The sequence below is a fragment of the Patagioenas fasciata genome, chromosome 1, assembly GCF_037038585.1.
Source record: "Patagioenas fasciata isolate bPatFas1 chromosome 1, bPatFas1.hap1, whole genome shotgun sequence".
In the NCBI taxonomy this organism is placed as follows: domain Eukaryota; kingdom Metazoa; phylum Chordata; class Aves; order Columbiformes; family Columbidae; genus Patagioenas; species Patagioenas fasciata.
The window spans coordinates 55203820-55223930 of record NC_092520.1 but is presented as its reverse complement, the minus strand read 5'-3'; the positions used below and the strand labels follow the sequence as shown (position 1 = coordinate 55223930).

Here is a 20111-nt window from a genome sequence, read left to right as displayed (position 1 = left end):
AGCTCCTACCCCATACGTACCCTAATGCTATATTCCTTAATAGATTAATGAGACCCTATAACGTACTTTCAGGATCTATGAGACTTAAGGCTGTTATGCTGATAAATCTTCTATCACAAGCCAAGATCTTGCCTAGAGCCGAAGACTGAATTGTGCTGACTCGTGCAGTTGTAATGCATAAGGCATGTGGGTTTGCTCTCTGGTCATGTGAAATTAGGGTAAAGTCACAGAAGCCTCAAGGAAAAACACAGATCTAGGGGAAAAGGTTGTGCTCAATTTTGGCTTTAGAGCATGTGTGTGGGGGCTACCAGAAGCACAATGGGAAATGTAGAGTTTCGTAGGCATATTGTGCTCTGGTGAGACCCCACCTGGAGTCCTGTGTCCAGGTCTGGAACCCTCAGCAGAGGAAAGACATGGACCTGTTGGAGAGGGGCCAGAGGAGGCCACCAAGATGATCAGAGGGCTGGAACAGCTCTACTGTGAGGACAGGCTGAGAGAGTTGGGGTTGTTCAGTCTGGAGAAGAGAAGGCTCCAGGGTGACCTTATTGCGGCCTTTCAGTACTTAAAAGGGGCCTGTAAGAAAGATGGGAACAGACTTTTTAGCAGGGCCTGTTGCAATAGGACAAGGGGTAATGGTTTTCAATTAAAGGAGGGGAGATTCAGACTAGACATGAGGAATACATTTTTTCACAATGAGGGTAAAACACTGGCACATGTTGCCTAGAGAGGTGGTAGATGCCCCATCCCTGGAGACATTCCAGGCCAGGCTGGACAGGGCTCTGAGCAACCTGATCTAGTTGAAGATGTCCCTGCTCATTGCAGGGGGGTTGGAGTAAATGACCTTTGAAGGTCCCTTCCAACCCAAACTGTTCTATGATTCTGTGATAGATGCCTCAGTTGAAAGTGTTTGAAAATCCAGGTAGCACTCTGCTACCTGACCTTAGTTCATGTGTTGCTTATCTTTTCCAACTTGATGCACAGATAAAGGGACAGGGGACAGAAGCCTTTTTGCTGTAAAACACATTCTTGGGATGCAGTGGTCACTAACGCAGTTTTGGCATCCAAAAATCAGCCAGCCACAAAATTCACCTGGAATTTACTTGTGCATCATATGTGATGATGAAGAAGGTGGCGCCTCTACAGTCCATAAAATGGAGACATTTTAGAAAACATTGTCATTTCTAAGAAATTCGTTAATAAAAATAGTACAGGCAATTAGTATTGAGGTAGAATTTCAGTTGTCTGGTTTCTGTACAGGTTGGGTTTCTTTTTGTATGCTTTTTTTTTTTTCCTTTTTAAGGAGCAAATGGACATACTGGTTTCAGTATGCCAGGACTCTTTTTGTATATACACACATATGTACACATACAGCTGGTGTTCTGAAATAAAATTGTGTGCAGATAATGCTTTTCGTAGTGTATTCAAGTGAATGTTTGATGTGATGGATGTGAGGTGGTCTGCAGGAGATGTGAGATTCAAAGCAGAAAGTGGAGGCGGGATCCACTGACCTAAGCAGCAACGCTTCATTCCACGTTATAGCTAGTTTTCTAAGAGTAAATTCGGGTTTAGCACAGCTGTTCATCTCATTCTGTGAAGGAAACCTGGTAAAACCAGCCTCCTACGACACTTCTTGCAGTGTTCAACATTTTCTTCTTATTTGCTTGTTCCCCTTATGTTTCCCAAAGCAATTCTTTGGGAAGAGAAAGCTCACTTTCTCTGATATTGGGTTTTCTTTCTAAATGGGACAAAGCTGTTTTTAGGAAAAAGTAACAAACCCATGTTGAAACTTGCTCTTCTAGCTGTCAGGTCTTTGAACTTGAAGTCAGTCTTTGACAGTTTACCTGGCATGAAAACACATGGTAGCTTGAGTCCTTTAAAGCTTAGTTGTCTGTTTCATTAATCATCTATTACTTTGTTACAGCAGGCACAGAATAATTCACAAGGACATACACTAATGTTCATTCAAACAGTTTTGTAAAGACATTTCTTAACAAATAATACAGAATAAAACCATAAACTGCACAAGGAGTCAAATTGTGTGTTGCTGTAAATTCTTAGTTGCTTAAAAATAGATGTTGTTCCTATGTTATACAATGCATCCACTCTTAAATTTGGTAGTTATGTTTAAATATGTGTTTCAGTAGTGTTAAATAGTTTTATACTTGTTCTAAATGAAATTCTTCTGGCAAAGAATTTTTTATTTTGTTTCTATTGTGTTGCAGACTCTCCTACAGATTTTTGGTGTGGTGGCTGTGGCTGTGGCCGTGATTCCTTGGATACTCATCCCCTTAATTCCACTATTTATTCTTTTCATTTTTCTCCGACGATATTTCTTAGACACTTCAAGAGATATTAAACGTCTAGAATCCACAAGTATGTAGTTTGGCGGGACTTAAAGTTAGTTTGAACCCTGCTTATTATTATGTGAAATGCCAATGTTTTATAGACAATCCATCAAAGATTTTTTTCTTTTGCTATGCAAATAACTTCCTTATTGCCTTGGTTCTTGCCTGGTGAATTACACGCTTAACTCTGTTTTGTGTCATGACAAACCGTAGGTATGTCAGTTCATCTATCCGTAAGTGAAGCTAGTTAAGAACATGCTAAATTGCTGGTCTTTGGGACCTTGCATGCAGATGCTAATGGTGATTCTGACTTAATCTGGTTCTTGTGCCTGACTTTAGCTTGTTCCTAATATGAAATATTAAACACTATGAATAACAAACATGGGTGGCTTATGTCATTAATAAAGCTCAAAGAATACCTTCAGTGATGGCTGTTGTTAAAGACCTAAGATACATTTGTATAAATTAATCTGCCTGGCTGTCTGACTGATTCTAATGGAGTAAGAAGGCTTTGGTTTAAGATATCACATATTTATTCTAAAAGGATGCAGCACAGTACCTTGTATGGTTATATATAAAGTAGTAGGATTAAAGATTAGTGTGGTACAAAATATTATCCTTCAGCTATTGCTAAGTTACTCTCATTTCCCTTTGTAGCTCGAAGTCCAGTTTTCTCCCACTTGTCGTCATCCCTCCAGGGACTTTGGACTATTCGGGCTTTGAAAGCAGAGGAAAGATTTCAGAAATTATTTGATGCACACCAAGACCTCCACTCAGGTTAGTGATGAATTGAAGTGGAAAATCAAATACTTTGCCCTGTAAGAGCAAAATATCTTCAGTGACATGCATATAATGTACATTAAAATCAGGAGCTGTGCATTTGTTTCTGTAGGGTAAAGTTTCTCTATTAGAAGAAAAATGTTTATTATCTGTCTGGATTTTGAGAGTTTACTTTTGGCTGCTAAATAGTTTGGGATACCCACGCATGTTTTAAAAATGTCTAAGATAAACATTTTAAAGTGTGCCTGAAAATAATAGTTAAAGAATCATTTTTGGCATTTTTCCTGGATTCCATCTTTAAAAAGAGAGAGGGGAAAACAATAATATTATGAAGCATTTAATATTAAGTAGTGTGCTAGGAGTGGACAGAGGTGATTAATATAAGTCATCTTGGAAAAGCTTCATAAATCTTACTTCTTTTTTACTTTGAGCAGCTTTCAGGGCTCAAATGTAATATACAGCTTTAACATGACCAGAACACATAAAATATTAGTATTCTGCATGTGTAAGTAATATAATTCAGGTTTTCCACTGTGATTCTTTACCTTCTGTTGGTTAAATGTTCTCTATTACAATGGTTTTCAAGATGTAGCAGAATGCAAGTTTGCAATTTTGTGTTTGTCAGGTAAGATCCTGAATTTCCTCTGTTGTAAGACATACAATTATATTTTATGGCACTTTTTTTGTAATTTACAGACTTCTAAGGCTTCAGACCGGACCAGCTGATTTTTTCTGACATACGATTTATCATAGACTGTAGAATTGTGGACACCAACCTCTGTGGTGAGCCCAGTAACTTGTGACCAGGGAAATATATCTTCCAGGGAGTCACCTCTAGCTTTGAATTCCCCATTTCTCAATATTTTCAAGTCACTACTTGTCTGAGCAAATTAATTTTACAGAAGCTGATAGCGAGGGAACACAAAGTTGATTTTAAGCTTTGTATTAAAATACATCTTTAGTGAATAAACCACATATGAAAATTTCACTATACAAAGACGACCATGACCTTTAAAATAAATATTTTCTTGTATTTTAAGGTCAGACCTAAGGAACATAAACACACTATTTTCCAGTTGTTTTTATGCATCTCTCTAACAAAACTGCCAGTAACACCCCTGCTGGGCAGTTCAGGAACCTGCCTTCGAGGTTAAGCTTCAGTGCTTATAGTCGCACTCTTTGGTGTACCTGCATGCTTCATCTTGGTGTCTTTCCCACCAGAGTGTTAGGGGTGCATCAGCTTGCTTAGCGTGTGTGTGGGTTTTGATCCTCGGAGTGAATATGAGCCAACAATGTGCCTGGCCAGCAGAGGCTACTGGGCGGTGTTAAGAAAAGCACAGCCAGTGGAAGGAGGGAAGTGATTATCACCATCAGCACTTGTTAGCACGTCTGGAATCCTGCCTCCATCTTTGGACCTCCAGATACCAGTAAACACTGTGACAAACTGGAGTGAGCTCAGCAGATGGACCACTGAGGTAGTCAGGGGACTAACAGGAGAGATCTCCCTGTGACGAGAGGCTGAGGAAACAGTGCTTGTTCAACTCACAAAAGAGAAGGCTTGGAGAGGACTTAATGGCTGCCATCTGGAACCTGCAAGGATGTTACCAAAAAGACAGTCAAGCTCTTCTCAGTGGTACATGGTGGGAGGAGTGAGAAGACGGCTATGACAGGAGAGCTTTAACCTGGATTACAAGGAAAAATATTTTCACTGTGAGGACAGTCAGGCAGAGGAATAGATTGCCTGGAGATGTTGTGCAGTCTCCATCCATGGAGATTTTCAAGACTCAGCTGCATAAAGTGTGGAGCAGCATGGTCTGACCTTGGAGCTGACCCAGCTTTGAGCAAGAGGTTGAACTAGAGACCTCCTGAGGTTGCTTCCACCCTGAGTGATTCTTTGATACTAAATGTGTGCAAACAAGAGCCAATAGAAGAGGGCACCTTTAATACCAGCTCACAAATTTGGAGTCCTGGGTTCTTAAATCCACCAAAGAGTTTTAAACTCTTTGCTGTATCACAAAAGACTCTCCCAGCCAGCAATGTTTTTTTTTAGTGCTTTTGACTGTAGTGGTATTCTCTTCTCTGTTTAGGGCTGACAAGACTTGCTGCGTATCCTCTTTCAGGGATGCCTATGAATTTGATGTTGAATAATCTGTAGATTAAAAAAAAAAAAATCTAAAAGGCATACTGAGATTTGACCAAACCTTAGTTTCCTAGCTGCCAGAGCAGTATCTCCATAAGCAAGCTCGTTAGTAGTGAGAAGTTACGTCATGATGAGTCTTTTTTAGTCCTCATGAATGCCATGTTCCTACATGCACAGTGACTGGCTCTGTTTACAGAGGAAGTTTGCAAAATGACCCATCTCAAGCTGGCGACAGGATCAATGGAGAAAAACCTTAGAGCGGAAAAAATCTGCAACCCAAATGTCCCATTTCTTGGTCTTACAACTATACTGTTGCACCAAAAATGGCCTTCTGTGTCACCAGGAAGCTGTCACAGGCCCTGTTTCCAGGGTCACTCAGATCCTGGGTTTCAGAGAGATCCCTAATTTATCACAGTGGATTCCTTTTCTGGACCTAGGTTTATGAAGATGTAGCACTTTCTTCTGCACATATTGTCCAATGTGCTTCAGTGTGGTCCATTAGACCACATCAGTTGTCTTTTTAATGAAACCAGTGGTCAGGCATATGCAGTTAGAGTTTATGTGAGTGGGACTAAGAGGTTACCAGCTCTGGACCTTACTTGGCTGCCTGTTGTCATCCTCACTCTTTCCCTCCACGGCTCCTCAGAGTTACTGCCCTCCTGCACTTCTGTTGGCTGAATTATTGATTTGATCACTTCGTAATCTGGCTATCCAAAATGATCTGGCTTAAAAACAGGATTACCTCCTCTCTTTTTATAAAAGGGCATTGTTTTGGGTTTGTTTTTGTTTTTTTTTTTTTTTAGTTTGAATCTTTCCCAGCACTGGGCTAAGGAACAGTGAAACAATTGAAATAGCACTGATCTTTAGCATGGAGTGATGACAAGTGATGCAGAAAGGGTTGGGCTGGTAACCTTCTGGTGTGAGTTGGTGGCAGCTGGAACAATTCATCTGACTGCAGCCTAAGCAAGACATAATGCCACACGTTGTTATGACCACTTGACTTCTGGTTTTGGCCCTGAATACAAACACTTTGCCTTCTGTATTACAGTGTCTTTAGCTGCTGTCTCCTATATCTTGTACTGTAACATATCTATCTGGGATGGAATTTAGCATGAGATTGTGGACACCTGGATGTAAGTGCCCAGTGGAGATGTCCACCTGTGAGCTCCTTCAAAAGTAGATATGTGCATTTAGTCAGTTGAATTGATCTGTAGCTGCACTGGCTGTATTGAGTGGCTCTTATGGGGGTTTAACTGGCTGCAGCTGCCCTCTAAAGACTTGACTCTGACAGTTGTGTTCTGATATACTCTAGCTAAAAGCTTGTAGACCATGATCCAGCTACAGCAAATGTAGTTGTACTTCTACTTTTCATACAAGAGTCTCGAGTCCACTAGAGTTAAAAAGCTGCCATTTTAAAGAAATGGACCATACTTCAGGCCTTGACTGTTGTTCTTCCTATTACTGTTTGTTGTACCAGGTGTGGTTGCTGTTAGTGTGAAATCTAGGTTAGACCATTTCAGGAAAACTGGACAAGACTCTGATCATCATCAGTCCGTACAGATGTGCACTTGAAGATATCAGTGTTTTTTTTAACAACTTATAATATCAACACAATTTAATAATAGTTATACAGCTTAGTTTTCCAATAATCCACTGCTCTTATGTCTTTTTAAATACACTTTAGAGGCCTGGTTTCTATTTTTGACAACCTCGAGGTGGTTTGCTGTGCGTCTGGATGCCATCTGTGCCATTTTTGTCATAGTGGTTGCTTTTGGTTCCCTGCTTCTCGCCAACAGTAAGTACAGATGTTAGAAAAAGTTCACCCAGTAATTACCTTCTATAGTAATGTCTAATTCTTTTTTGTAGTTTGCTGTTTCTAATTGTTTAAGGACTGTAATTAAGTTCAGTGTTTCTTTCTAGATCATGACCTCAGTCTAGGGCATTGGGGCTGTATCTGCTTTCCTGCAAATACTGGAGGCAGTTCAGACATCTTCCGGGCTTAGGCAGGCATCTCCTGTCATCCCCAAATGGGCAAACAGACTTGCAGAACTGTAGTCTTTGCTTTTGAGATTCTGGCTTTCAGAGCAATAACAACAAATAAATCTTCGTTCTCTTTTTTTTTTTTTTTTTTAATTTCTCCACCTTTGTCTTTCTTTTTTGGGCCTACGGGGTTTTGCTTTTCATACTGAAACACCCACAGAGTTGCTGCTTAACAATTTCTTCCTTTCTACGCATAACACAGTAGGCAAGCTAAAATTCCGAGGGATACTCTCCTAATGTCTTGGATCAGCAGGATAGGCCAGTTCCAGTAAGAAAAGCACCTCGTAGTAGTACATTTTATGTTCTCTGTCACTCATGAAGTGTCATAAGTGTATGCATCATCCAGGATGTAATTGGGTTAGATGTACGAGGATGAGATAGTCATCTAAAATATGAAGGAAGAAGTAATTATCTTGGACATGAAAATTAGTGCTAATTTGCTGGTTTTGTTTCTTTTCTTTTTCTTTTGGATAAGTTCTGTATATGCATGTGTGTTTTAAAATTTGAACACACTGCTGCTCCACACTGAAGATTTTGAGCTAAGTTTGATGTTATTAGAATGCAAAAAGACAAGTCAAAACAATGGTACTGAATCTTTCTTGCCTCTGGATAAGGAGTAGCTCTCTTGAAGTCAATAGAGCTATGCTAGGATAAAGTTCAAGTAAGTCAGAGGACGATCATGCTTAATATTGAGGCGGACAGAATTAATTTATTTTGTGAGAGCAGGCCCACTGAACACAATAAATGCTTTTGTGAACAGTGGGGGAAATACTCTGTCCTGTTATTTTATCTGATCACTTACAAGAGTACATAGTTGATGTAAATGTTTGTAACTTATTGCGAAACCATTTTACACTATTTTTCACTTAGGTTTAGGGGCTGATCTAATTCCCTTAGAAACACGTGAAAAGTTACTAATGCTCAGTCAGTTAGGGATGATCGTAGGTAGCCATGTAAGTATGGTATTGACACTGAACCTCAGTTTTCAGATAAAATGCCAGGCCAAGGAGAATTTGGATTATCTTTTCAAATACACAGACAATTACCAAAACATACAAAAAAAATATGCAGCAAGTAGCTGTATTGCCCAGAGCTACTCATTGCATAGATGGCAAGTACGGTGTAACCAAACAAAATTCTGGCTGTGATGCTTCCATCATGTAAGTAACCTCATGAAAGTGAAATTAACTAGGATTTTGTGTAATTACCAGTGTACCTATTTGATTCTCTTTTTCTTCTTTTCTTTGTTCTGCAGCTTTGAACGCAGGGCAGGTTGGTTTGGCGCTATCCTACGCAATCACCCTCATGGGAACATTCCAGTGGGGTGTTAGACAAAGTGCTGAAGTTGAAAACCTGGTAATGTTGATTTCTGCCTTTGCACCTCTTGCTTCCTTTTCATGGTTGTGACATGAGGCCTTAAGAATGGGATTCTTCTTAATTAACTGAGGACATTAATACCTTAGCAAGCAGTTGAGGTAACACAGTGTGTGAAGAAAAGCAGCCTCTTCCAGGGTATAATTTGGCTGACCAATTTTTGAATGTCTATTGAGATGAATTGTGCCCAGTGATTGTCCCTCTCCATTTACTTTATAGCAAAGACCGTGTAGTTACAGCATAGACAATTGCATTGCAACTTGATAAAATTAAAAGGAATTAATCCCTCTCTGTAAGTAAGACTTTTTTTTAATATTTGAGATTTTAAGTTTATTACTGCTTATTGCATTTTTAAATTTGTTTAATGTCACTCGTGGCACTTTTAGGGTCTTGTTAATTCATTGTCAAGGCTTGTATATTCTGAATTTGTTGTAAGTTAACAAGTATTTGAAACTAGTTGTTTATATTCAGCTGAGAGGATTGTGTGTTTTCCAAGATATAAAATAAAGTGCCTTCCACCTGTTTACTAGCGTCTTCTAGTTTGCCTATTTACTTTCTTAAGTTAATAGATAAGAAAAAAATACTATAAAAAGAACATACTGAGCATAAACATGGAGGGGTTTGTGTTGTTTTGACAACTGAAGGTTACTTGTAATTATGATTTGCTGACCATAGTCTAGGAAGTATGTGCAGTCCTTTTGTCAAAGTTACCAAACCATCTTTAATAACAGAGAATTAATAATTATGCTAGATTTGGGGTTTTTTTTGCCTAGCATGTTGCTTTTTCAGAGCATTTTTCGAACATGAATAAACTAGTGGTGACAGGCTTTGGTGAGAAATGGGGTGTTTTGTACTAGTTGGGAGATTTTGGAAGTGTCAGTCTGTTGGACTCGTATGTACTAGGTTACTCTCTTTGAGACTGTGACTCAGAAACACTTTGGAGGAGAAAGGCTTACCATTCCCTAAGCTGACTTTGATGTGGAATGTTGATAATTTTATGGAGCTATGATTAGCATTGACTTCTTTGACAAGTGGACATCCACCAAAAATCCCTTCTTATTAAAGGCTGACTACATCTGGGGGAGGCAAGAACATTTCCTCTCTGTTCTACTCTGTCATTCCTTCCTTATATGTTATTCCTTGGAGCTTATTTTGTAATGTGGAACGGGAAGGTGGCAATGAATGAGGTCAGGGAACTTGCTGTCTAGTGACCTCTGCCCTTAAAACCACACCGGGCAAAATAAGCGTACCAGATACCTATATGATGTTTATTTTGGCGTTTTTTTTTTTTTTCAGAATCCATCTGTGAATGGATCTAAGTAAATGAGATTAATTGTACTGGGAAGTTGTATGGGTCAGAATGCATACCAGAGCCTAAACAGAACTTTAAGTATTTGTCCAAGAGGAAAAAGGTGTCTAGATGGCTCAACTTTGGTTTCTCTTTGTTTCCGTAAGATTAGCAGCATCGGCAAATATTGCTGTTTCTTTCATATCTGGTGTAAAATGTATAGGAAAACAAGTTTTATTGCAGATGAGTCACTAATCATGTGGTAACAGCTGTCTAGGACTGTGGAGTTGCTTGTGACGAACATATTTAAAATACTTGCTGGGGATGAGCACAGTGGTGTTGATAAGGACAGAGAAAGGGATGATGAAGCCAGTAATTTGATGCTCGTAGCTGTCGTGCACCTGACCGTAGCTCATAAGGCAGTTTCATTTCTAGCTTTGTCTTCTGAGCACACAGTGAAATGGTGTCATCTTAGCCAAGACTGGCAAACAACTCTAATAGCTTACATTTCTTAATACTTATGCACGTACATAGATTTGTAATTAGTCACACTGATTAGAAATTAATGCTTATGGCTGGATTTATGCATCGTGATAGATTTGTCTCTTTAGTGGGACATGGGATGCGTTCTTTCCACTTTTTCAGTTGTGTAAAGTAAGCATAGAATAATACCAAATACTCTTATCTGTGCTTAAAAGAAAAACTCTGGAAAACTTTGCATTGAGTCTTTATAGCAAAAATACACACGCACTTATATATGGATGCAATATTTGTAATGTATGCGAGAAGCTGAAACTTACGTTTATGTGTCTTCTTTCTTCCTCTTAGATGATATCAGTAGAAAGAGTAATGGAATACACAGAACTTGAAAAAGAAGCTCCTTGGGAGACCAACAAGCGTCCACCACCTGAATGGCCAAGCCAAGGAATGATAGCATTTGAAAATGTTAACTTCACTTACAGTCTAGATGGACCTCTGGTGTTAAGACACTTGTCTGTTGCAATTAAACCAAAAGAAAAGGTATGTATATGGGTGTCTTTAGCCTTTCACAGAAATTAAGTCAAGATGATAAGCTGACAAGAGGTTATGTGATAAAAATACATTACAAAATATATGTATGTTAGGAAATTGTTAAGTGTTCTTTTTAAAAATAAGCCTTAGTCATATTTAATAGCAAAAGTTGGAGCCTATTTATTTTCTGTGAATGTAGCATAGATGTGTCTGGGAATATGACTTTTCTGTCCATCAAAACAAAGGGTTAAATATATTTGATAATTTTCTGATAAAATTGGGGTTTCATCAAAAAGTGGCAGACATTCAAAATGCAGACTAAACCTCAAATGTCTGTTCAAATCCAAAGCAAATGGAGCTTCATTAGGAAACTGGGGATTCAGTAGAGGGAACGTAAATGGAACAAAGGGTGTCAGCAGACAAGGTGAGCAGAGACAATTGAAAATAAGGAAGGTACACGCTCTAGCACAGAGCCCCGAATGGACGGGAGAAGAAAGAAATACAAATCAGTTCCATAAGTTTAGAATTGGGGATTTCATTTCAGTTCCTTTCGGCTACCAATCCAATTAACTGTTGCCATTAATTAGATTGGTAGCCAAAAGAAACATAGAAATAAGTGTCTTCTTCCTCTGCAAATTTGAGTCTTCCTCCCCAATTTTGACACCATCCAAATTGGCAACATGCTGCAGGGGAGGTCTCCCCCACAGACAAAATTGAATTAGAGCCCTGCAGAGTTAATTTGTGCTTTGCCACATTTCAAATGCGCATGTACTTTTTTGACTAGGATGTCTTCCCTGGGAGGCTGGTTCAGCTCTCTCCCATCACTGCCCTGGCCTCATTTGTAACATGCGTTTCCATTCAGTCCCAAACCTGTTCTGTTGCTCAGGTGGAGCTTTTTAATAACATAAGTGTTAGCAGAATTCAACCCAACTTTGCTCCCTGGAGATGATCTAATGGAATTTTAGGTATGAGTGAGTTAAAAATGCTGTTTAAGAAGAAGAGCAAAAAGGGATGTTTATCTACTCTCTACTTTGTTTATTTACTCTCTACTTTTCTTGCCTATGAGCCATCTCTTTAGCTGTTGTAGGTCATTCTAATGTAACAGCAGACAAGCAGATTTACATTTTGTAGTGAGAGACTAAAATAAAATAAAATAAAAAACGGAAGCAGGAGATATTTGCGGCAGATGACTCAGTCCTTGGTGGGGCCAGGAGGGGAAGGGATGACTGGGGGTATTTATTTTTGCTGAGTGATTATACTGTGGTTTTGTCATCCTGAAGTGAATTTGCCCAGCTTGAAATTATTGCCAAGAATTTCATGTTTGTTTTCTATGATGTTTTGCACAACACTGCAGTAGACTGCCACTGTGTAAAATAAATCTCCCAAGCATCTGTGCCCCTTATAATGTTTTTAATTATGGAGAAGTGTCTCTTCAGAACCAGGTTTCCGGACCTGCTGGGGATTCTGAGTGTGTGGCTGTCAGCAACGACTGTACCCCCGGCTTGTATAAGTGTCTACTGGCTGCAGTGCTGCTGGCAGGGTAAATGAGCTGCTGTGCTTGTAGGGGTTTTTTGTGGCCACCCCAGCACCCAGGTTGGGCAGCTGTAGGTACAGTAAGAATGGATGATTACTAGCAGGTCACTCATGCGTTAGGGTCTCTTCTGATCCACTCAGCATTGAGTGTTTCCATACAGGCAAAGCAAGCGAGGAAGGGACCCCATTTTAGCATCTTTGCTAACATAGTAGTCTGCTGGGAACAGACCAGGGAGTGCTCACATGAGGAGCACTGCCAGCAGCCAGCTGTGATTCACGTCTTCAGTTGCCTTTTCAGGCTAGACTCAAGGAAGAATTTTTTTACAATGAGGGTGGTGAAACACTGGCACAGGTTGCACAGAGGTGTAGATGCCCCCTTCCTGGAGACACTGAAGGCCAGGCTGGATGGGGCTCTGAGCAGCCTGATCTAGTTGAAGATGTCCCTACTCATTGCAGGGGGTTGAACTAGATGACCTTTGAAGGTCCCTTCCAACCCAAACTATTCTATGATTTTGTATTACAGCTGCAGCAGGAGAAGGTTAGCATGTGCAGCCTTGGGTTTTAAACACCACTATCTTTGGTTTAGGGTGCTTATTAATGCTTATTGACTAATATATTATTAAATGAACCCTGTCTTGACAGATCCTAAATCTGAGGGTACGGCTACATGGAAAAAGTTAGGAGAGTGAGGGTCTAGATTACTGCATGACAGCTGTTCACATAAATACTCTCACAGTGTTGCACAAGAGGGAGGTTACCTGAGGGATAACAAAGACAGGGGTGGTTTCAGTGAAGTAGTTGATGTGCTGTAAACTCATTCTCATTTTTTGTGCAATTCTACTTTGAAGTACAAGTGACACTTGGATAATGATGAGCCTGACGTAGCAGGTGTACTCCTGTGTGTGCTCATGGTTTGTGTCAGGCGACAAAATCCTGGCCATATGATTCCTGTTAGGTGGCTGGGACTCCCACTTGCAGACCGTCGCTGTGTTTGCGCTGGCTATGAACATTGCTCTCTGAAGAATACAATATATTAAAAAATTAAATAAATGTGTATACTGAGAGCTGTTTCAAATTCATGTAAATTTTCAGCAGCCTGTAGTCAATTGGACCAAAAATACAAATAGATTCCTCCAAATACTGAAGAGCATAGTCCTTTCATTTGATGCCAAACTGAAAGTGGGATTTTGACAATATGCAGAGCAGCTGCGCTTTTATTTTAAGTATCAATGTATTTTTTTATGTTTTTTTTATATCCTTAATACAATACTTTATATCACTGACATTTACAGAGAAACAATTGAACTTTTGTCTTCACAGCTCTGAGTGTCTGTGTTCTCCATTCAGCATTTTCTTTCTGAGCTGGAGTGTAACTGTTCAGAACTATGTTTCCTTTGTTTCACTGATATGATTTACAATACTAGACATTCTATCATTTTTTGTAACAGATTTACTTAAATTAGGCTGTATCTTTAAGAATAAGCACTGTATAAATGTTAATTAGTTTATATACAATAGTACAATAATGAAATGTTGGATGAAATCATTGAATCAGAAAATAGAAGTAGAATATGCAGAATAAGTTGCCCCTTGCAGTATACTGGTTTAGTGCTTTGTGTGTTTTGGATCAAATGTGGGCACTGCTACTTAGGCTGAACTTAGTGTCTCTTCACTCTTAAAAAGTTTCTCTTTGTTCTTCGGTGTAATGTTTCCTGTGCTTAATTTCATTCCAGCAGTCATTACTGCATACAGCTGAGTCTCAGGCAGTGGGTAATTGCCCTCTGGTGTCTGTACGTATCCTCATGAAGGTTTTCGTGTTTCTTCCTCCCTTCTGCACCTCAATCGCTTTGTCAGGCTATATCGTACATGTTTTATCCTCATAAATCCTTCCTCATCAAATCAGTATCTCCAACCCATTTTAATTTTATGTTGTGCTTCTCTGAACTCTTTCCAGTGTGTTGATTTCTTTCTGGAAATGTAGCAACTAGAACAGAGTGCAGGAAATACAGAAATCCTGCCAGATCAGATCTGTGTAGATGGTTACTCCCATCACCTTCTCTGATCCAATTGATTACTCTACATTGTTTTCTCTAATAATCCTTTACCTGAAGACAACATATTAAAAAAAAAAAAGTTTGCTCTTCAAGTAGTGTTTAATCACCACTAATTGTATGTTTCCTCTCATTTATTAATGGACCTACTTTCTCCCAAGTGTTGGTTTCATATGAAATATTTGTATGTCTTAACTCCTTGTGATTAAAGTTGGCAATCTCATATTTTACATTTTCTTTACCTCTTTTTTCTGAAAGCATTGCTTTTTCACATCGAATACAGCTTCTGAATCACTGTGATTTTATTATTCACTGTTTCTCCTGTTTGGAAAGGAATTGCATCTTGCTCACATCACCTTTTAATTTCAATACTTGCGTCTTCTCTGTTGAAGTTGTCTGAAGCACGAATACAGTTTATAATACTCCTGCTAGTTTTGGCTTTGTTTTGGCTTTACAGTTTGATTGTTTTCAAGTACTTCACCTTAACCATGCTAACCAAAATCGGTCTCAGTTATTTAAAATGGGAATACTGCTCATACGTTGTTCCCAGAGTGCTTTGTGGGAATCCTTTTTTTGATTGAGAAGTTGGTGTATATCTGAAATTATTTGCCTAACATCACCCAGCAAACCAGGTTCACTAGAAAAATTAGCAGGCTCGAATCACCTTACTCTGTACACCAAGCCACTTTATCTTGTTTACACAATAAAACACCACACATTAAGGGAAAATCTTTCACCTTTAAATATGATTCAAGAAATTGTTTGGTATCCAAATGTCACCTTAATCCAGACTGATCTGGGGGAAGTTTTTCCTCTTGAAAACATGTTAATTATAAGGAAGTTTTATTTGGTGCTTGTTCTACTATAAATGCTGTGATGTTGTAAAACTGTTGCTTGACGTATTAATTTATCCTGAAAAGCTCATGGTTTAATTGTACAAGCTTGGCTTCTCTGTAGGTTGGAATAGTGGGAAGAACCGGAGCTGGGAAGAGCTCTCTGATAGCAGCTCTCTTTCGCTTGGCAGAACCTGAAGGAAGGATTTGGATTGACAAGTACTTGACGTCAGAGCTAGGGCTCCATGACTTGCGGAAGAAAATTTCCATTATACCTCAGGTAAGAGAGTGACTTGGTCTGCTATAAACATTTTCAATATAATGCTGTAGTATTTAAAATGCTTTGCCAGCATATGTTCCCCCTGCACCCTTATATGCAATAAACCTAGAAAGTTTAATGAGGCGTTACTCTTACTTGAGTAAGGTCTTGATTATTTTAAGGTAAAAAGAATCAGCTTTGGGAACTGGAATGTTTTCTTTCTAGGTTTCTGTCTGTTGTTCTGGAATACTTGTGAGTAGGTGTTATCAGTTTGCTGTTGTCCTGTAGTCTTGGAAAGAGTAGAGAAAATCTCCCAGAAATATACCAAACTTGAGCAGTTCTCTGAAGTCACTTGATCCTTTGGCAGCAAGACCTGCCTGCTGCATTGCCTGAAACCTCCCTAGTAAGGGACTTTGAGGGGACCACTCTCACCTCTCTGGTCACCCCTGTGCAAACTGACTGAGGCAAGGTCTAGAAAGAGCAAATGTGCCAAGTAGAAGTGAGCTACCAGCCTTTCCATTAGTCGCAGAGGGCTGGACAGGAGGAGACTGGGGGAACGGACAAAACAGTGGGTCATTATGATCCGGAAACAACAACTCTGTGAGCTTTAGAAGCTGAAGGCAGGAAAAAACCTAAAGCAGAGTTGGGAATACCCTCATCTCTGGTGCTGGAGCAGAAGAAAGGATGTTCCAGGAAGTTCAGTACGTCACAGGTCTTCTCTTCTGTGGTCTTACTTTCAAATGAGACATTGAGTCAGAGAAGGGTTATATATAACCTCAAAACTTCCTGAAGGCAGAGCCTGTGCAGGTTCCCATGTTCCATGAGATCTCTGATCGCTTCTGTGATCATTTGCTCTCCACTGGAGAGGGAGGAGGCTTATATGCTGAAAGTGCAAAGTCACGTTTTTGGCAAATAATTTGTCTGGGATCTTCTAGCAGGTAGATAGAACACCTGGAAACCAGAGGAATTAGTTTGCCATGTTTAACATTAATTCTCAGATCTCTGTATTTTATTACAGAAATTGTATTTAAAGTCCCTACAACATCTTCCTATCTGAATGTTTGCTAACCTGTTGGCAGGATGGCATTCAGGGTATATTACTTTCTTTGAATGGAGAATCTGATAAAAATGGTAATGAACAGTGGTTCTAAGCCTTTCTTGATTACCTGATTTTTTTTTTTAATATGAGTTGGAGAAAAGCAGCAAGTATGCTATTATTAAAAAAAAAAAAAAAGAGATACTCCTCCAGCGATTGGATTGTTGCCTAATGCAAGATGTCTTTTGTTTCTGCATGCTGAAGGCTTTGTTATTGTACAGTGGAAGTACTCACTGGAACTAGTCATCTTTTGTACATAAAGAGGACTTTACGTGGATTTAAGTGCTATTTTTTTGTGTGCAGTGTTCTCATGAAAGTAGATGATCATCAGTTCATTCAAGGTCTACAGCTTTTTGAAAGCCTTGCATGACAGGTGATTTCTACATTTGGAAGAATTCAACCCAGTTGAATAAGACAGAGTAATGAGACAGGGAGATTGCTGCTCAAATACAGTTTCTACATGTTGAGTACTGCAGATGCTCAGAGTTCGCTGCATTTAATTATACATGGCTTTTTTTCATATATTGGTCTGTTGACATGGTTGTAAAACTATTTTAATCCAGTTGAGTTTTGTGATTTTTTTTTTCAAGTTCATATGATAGGGTTTTCATCATGGTCCCAAAGGGTTTTAAGTGTCTGAGAACTAGCCCATAACATTTCTTTTCCACATAAAGGAAGACTTGTTTCCACTAAAAATATGCAAAACTCTGCGGTGGTGGTAGGAAGAAGAAGAGGAGGGTTTGGAAAAAGGTTTATACTGTAGTAAACTGAGTGATAGGCATTGTCTTGCACTGTGTTAATAATAGTGTCAATAATAGAAATAGTAATGTAACATCAGGTAGTTATTTTGCAGCAAATATCTTCATAATTATGTGGGAAGCTAAAAAACCAGAGGGAGAGATGCTTATTAAAATTACAAAGCATGCTAAACAGAACCATTCCTAGAGAGTGATGAGGCAAGACTGGCATTTTCTTATATGTAAGTTTAAATACCTACCTGGAGAAATAAAGATGTGCTTAGGCTTCTAATTGCTTGCTTGGATGGAGCTGTGTGAAGGTTGTGTTTGTAAATCTTTTCTATGCAAATGTTGTCTGCCTCCCTGACTGCGAGCATTTTTACAACAATTATTTACAGGTTTGTCTTATTACTTTCCTCTCATAAACCAGACTATTTTAAATAATAATCTGTGTCAGAAATGATAATTAAAAAATAGCCTTATCTTCTTTTGCAGTACATGTCTGTTATTAGGACTTTTATAATAGTTATGAACACTTTATAAATTCAGCTTCTTATTTCCCAACCTATAAAAGTGGATTGAAAAGGAAAATAAATGTAACAATACCTTCGAAACACACCAAATGGTGTATTGAAATAGGTATTGTTAAACAAATTGCTTTCTAGGTGTTTTTGAAGAAAAATGTTCTTTAGCCTGTTGATGTTTTTATTAAATCCTTTTGTTCGTTCAACAGGTTTTTAGTGACATGTTTTGCTAATGCAAGAGATACTTTAAAATAATTGGCATGTTATGTCAAGAAATGCGTACGTTCTCTCACATTGCTTGTGGCATGTTCTGTCTTTGTTAATCCTTTTATACCACTCAGAGTGGTTTAGAAATGAAAAGACACAATAAAAGGGTCAAGGTCTAAATTCTATTCTGATTTGCCACAGCCCTTTGGAGCTGGCTATCACTGGGGTTAGGTGAGCATAAGTCATGACAGAGGTTAATCTCAAAGTAAGCTGAAGTTTTCAGATGTAAGTTTAGATTTTATTTCCTAGGGGAGAAAAAAAAGAAAATGTTTTGCATAAGATTTCTCCGATTTAAAGGAGACTGCCAACATGATGAATGGTCTCCATTTATGATTAGCACTATTACAGCTTTTGACTTGTTGTTGTTGTCTTTGTGTGTGGTATGAAGAGGAGTTTGGCCCTAAAGTCGTGTCAGTGCATGACTCTCAGGTCTGGCAACTCACATCAGTGAGCACTGATCTGTTGCTTAAGGAGTTCTGGACTAAAAGTCATCTTCCGCTTCTCAAACGCTACATTTTTCAGTGTGAATTGATTTGTGCCAGTTTGATTCATGATCTGTTAACTGGTCTGACCGGGAACTGAAATAGAACAAAACTTGCTTCGACCACAGGTAATAAACCCACGTTGCTGTTTGAATGGGAGAATGTACTGATTTGACTCCCTGGTGTATTTTGATTTAGAGCTTTGCCCAGCAGTGCTCCAGTTCTGAGTAAGCTCGCTTTGATGCTGTGGTAGTATAGATTAGCATCTATCTGTATAGGTTTAAACATTGTGTTGTAATGGTGAAAGCTGTTCCTTTTAGGATCCAGTGGTAAAACTGAAGGGCTTTTATGGTATGAAATGTAAAAAGAAAGAAGGAAAAAAAAAAAAAAAGGAGAAAAAAAACCCCAACCCTGCCCAAATGTAATTTGGGAGTGTGAGCTCATTGACAGTGGTAGTTGTTGGTTTTCATTAACAATACCAGGAGAAGAGCGATGATTTCATGTAGGTATATAGATTGCTTGTGGCATCAAAACAGTGGCATGTAAATGCCCGTTTGAGTACCGACATAACTGCGTACAGCAATTTGCAAACACACCTGTCCTGTTTGGTACATTATCTTTATACAGACTTTAAGCATGCTATTGTGAAATACTCCTTTACATTTCATGAAAGACAGCTTGTTGTTGGATATTTCTGTGCTATTGTTGATCTAGGTTAGTTCTGATTGCTATTAAATTGCCTATTGCAATAGAAAACCTGTGTTTATAACGCGTTGCTAATTTTACTGGGTTTTAGGAGCCTGTTTTATTCACTGGAACTATGAGGAAAAACTTGGATCCTTTCAGTGAATACACCGATGAAGAGCTGTGGAATGCCTTGGAAGAGGTGACTTTATTAAATCTAGCGACGTACATCTGATATTTACAAGACAAATAACACTATGGTGCTTGTGTGCATTAGGTTTTAGATGTTTTCATCAGGTTTGATAAGGGCATGCCATTGATGGAAAAAGGTAGACCGTTGTGTGTGCATTTGTGTGTGTTTGCGCCTGTGTGTAGACACGTATATTGTTATGTAGGTCTTTTATTAAAAAATTATCCTTTGGGATGATGCTTTGGTTGTGCTTTGATTCATATCTTCATTTTAATGAACATTAATAGATTCCTAACAATGTGCTTTAATGTTTTTAGAATTTTAATAACTGACACGCTGTGTAATCCAACTTGGCACTCACTCGTTTTATGTCAGAATATAAAAGGTAAACCTTGCATAGTTATTGTTGTGTCATCAGGCACACAATAGCTGATTTAAAGGGAGTTACTCATCCTGCAATATGTTGATATGTCAACA

The 20111-nt window shown here is 38.8% G+C and overlaps 1 protein-coding gene across 4 annotated transcripts in view; it reads left to right on the top strand.

Annotated features, from left to right (window-relative positions):
* The window catches only part of ABCC4 (ATP binding cassette subfamily C member 4 (PEL blood group)), a 156895-nt gene that overhangs the window by 106346 nt on the left and 30438 nt on the right, over positions 1-20111 (top strand). The window contains exons 21-28 of one of the 4 annotated variants that reach the window (XR_011738437.1): positions 2223-2373; positions 3003-3122; positions 6950-7060; positions 8561-8661; positions 10796-10987; positions 14245-14301; positions 15587-15675; positions 19557-19646. Coding sequence is in view for 3 of the 4 variants with exons in the window: in XM_071806706.1 (XP_071662807.1) it covers positions 2223-2373; positions 3003-3122; positions 6950-7060; positions 8561-8661; positions 10796-10987; positions 14245-14301; positions 15520-15675; positions 19557-19646 (978 nt within the window). In the remaining variant the exon portion in view is untranslated. Of the gene's footprint in view, positions 1-2222; positions 2374-3002; positions 3123-6949; positions 7061-8560; positions 8662-10795; positions 10988-14244; positions 14302-15519; positions 15676-19556; positions 19647-20111 lie in introns of those variants that run through there. The other 3 variants (XM_071806713.1, XM_071806706.1, XM_065830443.2) reach the window with 3 other exon arrangements.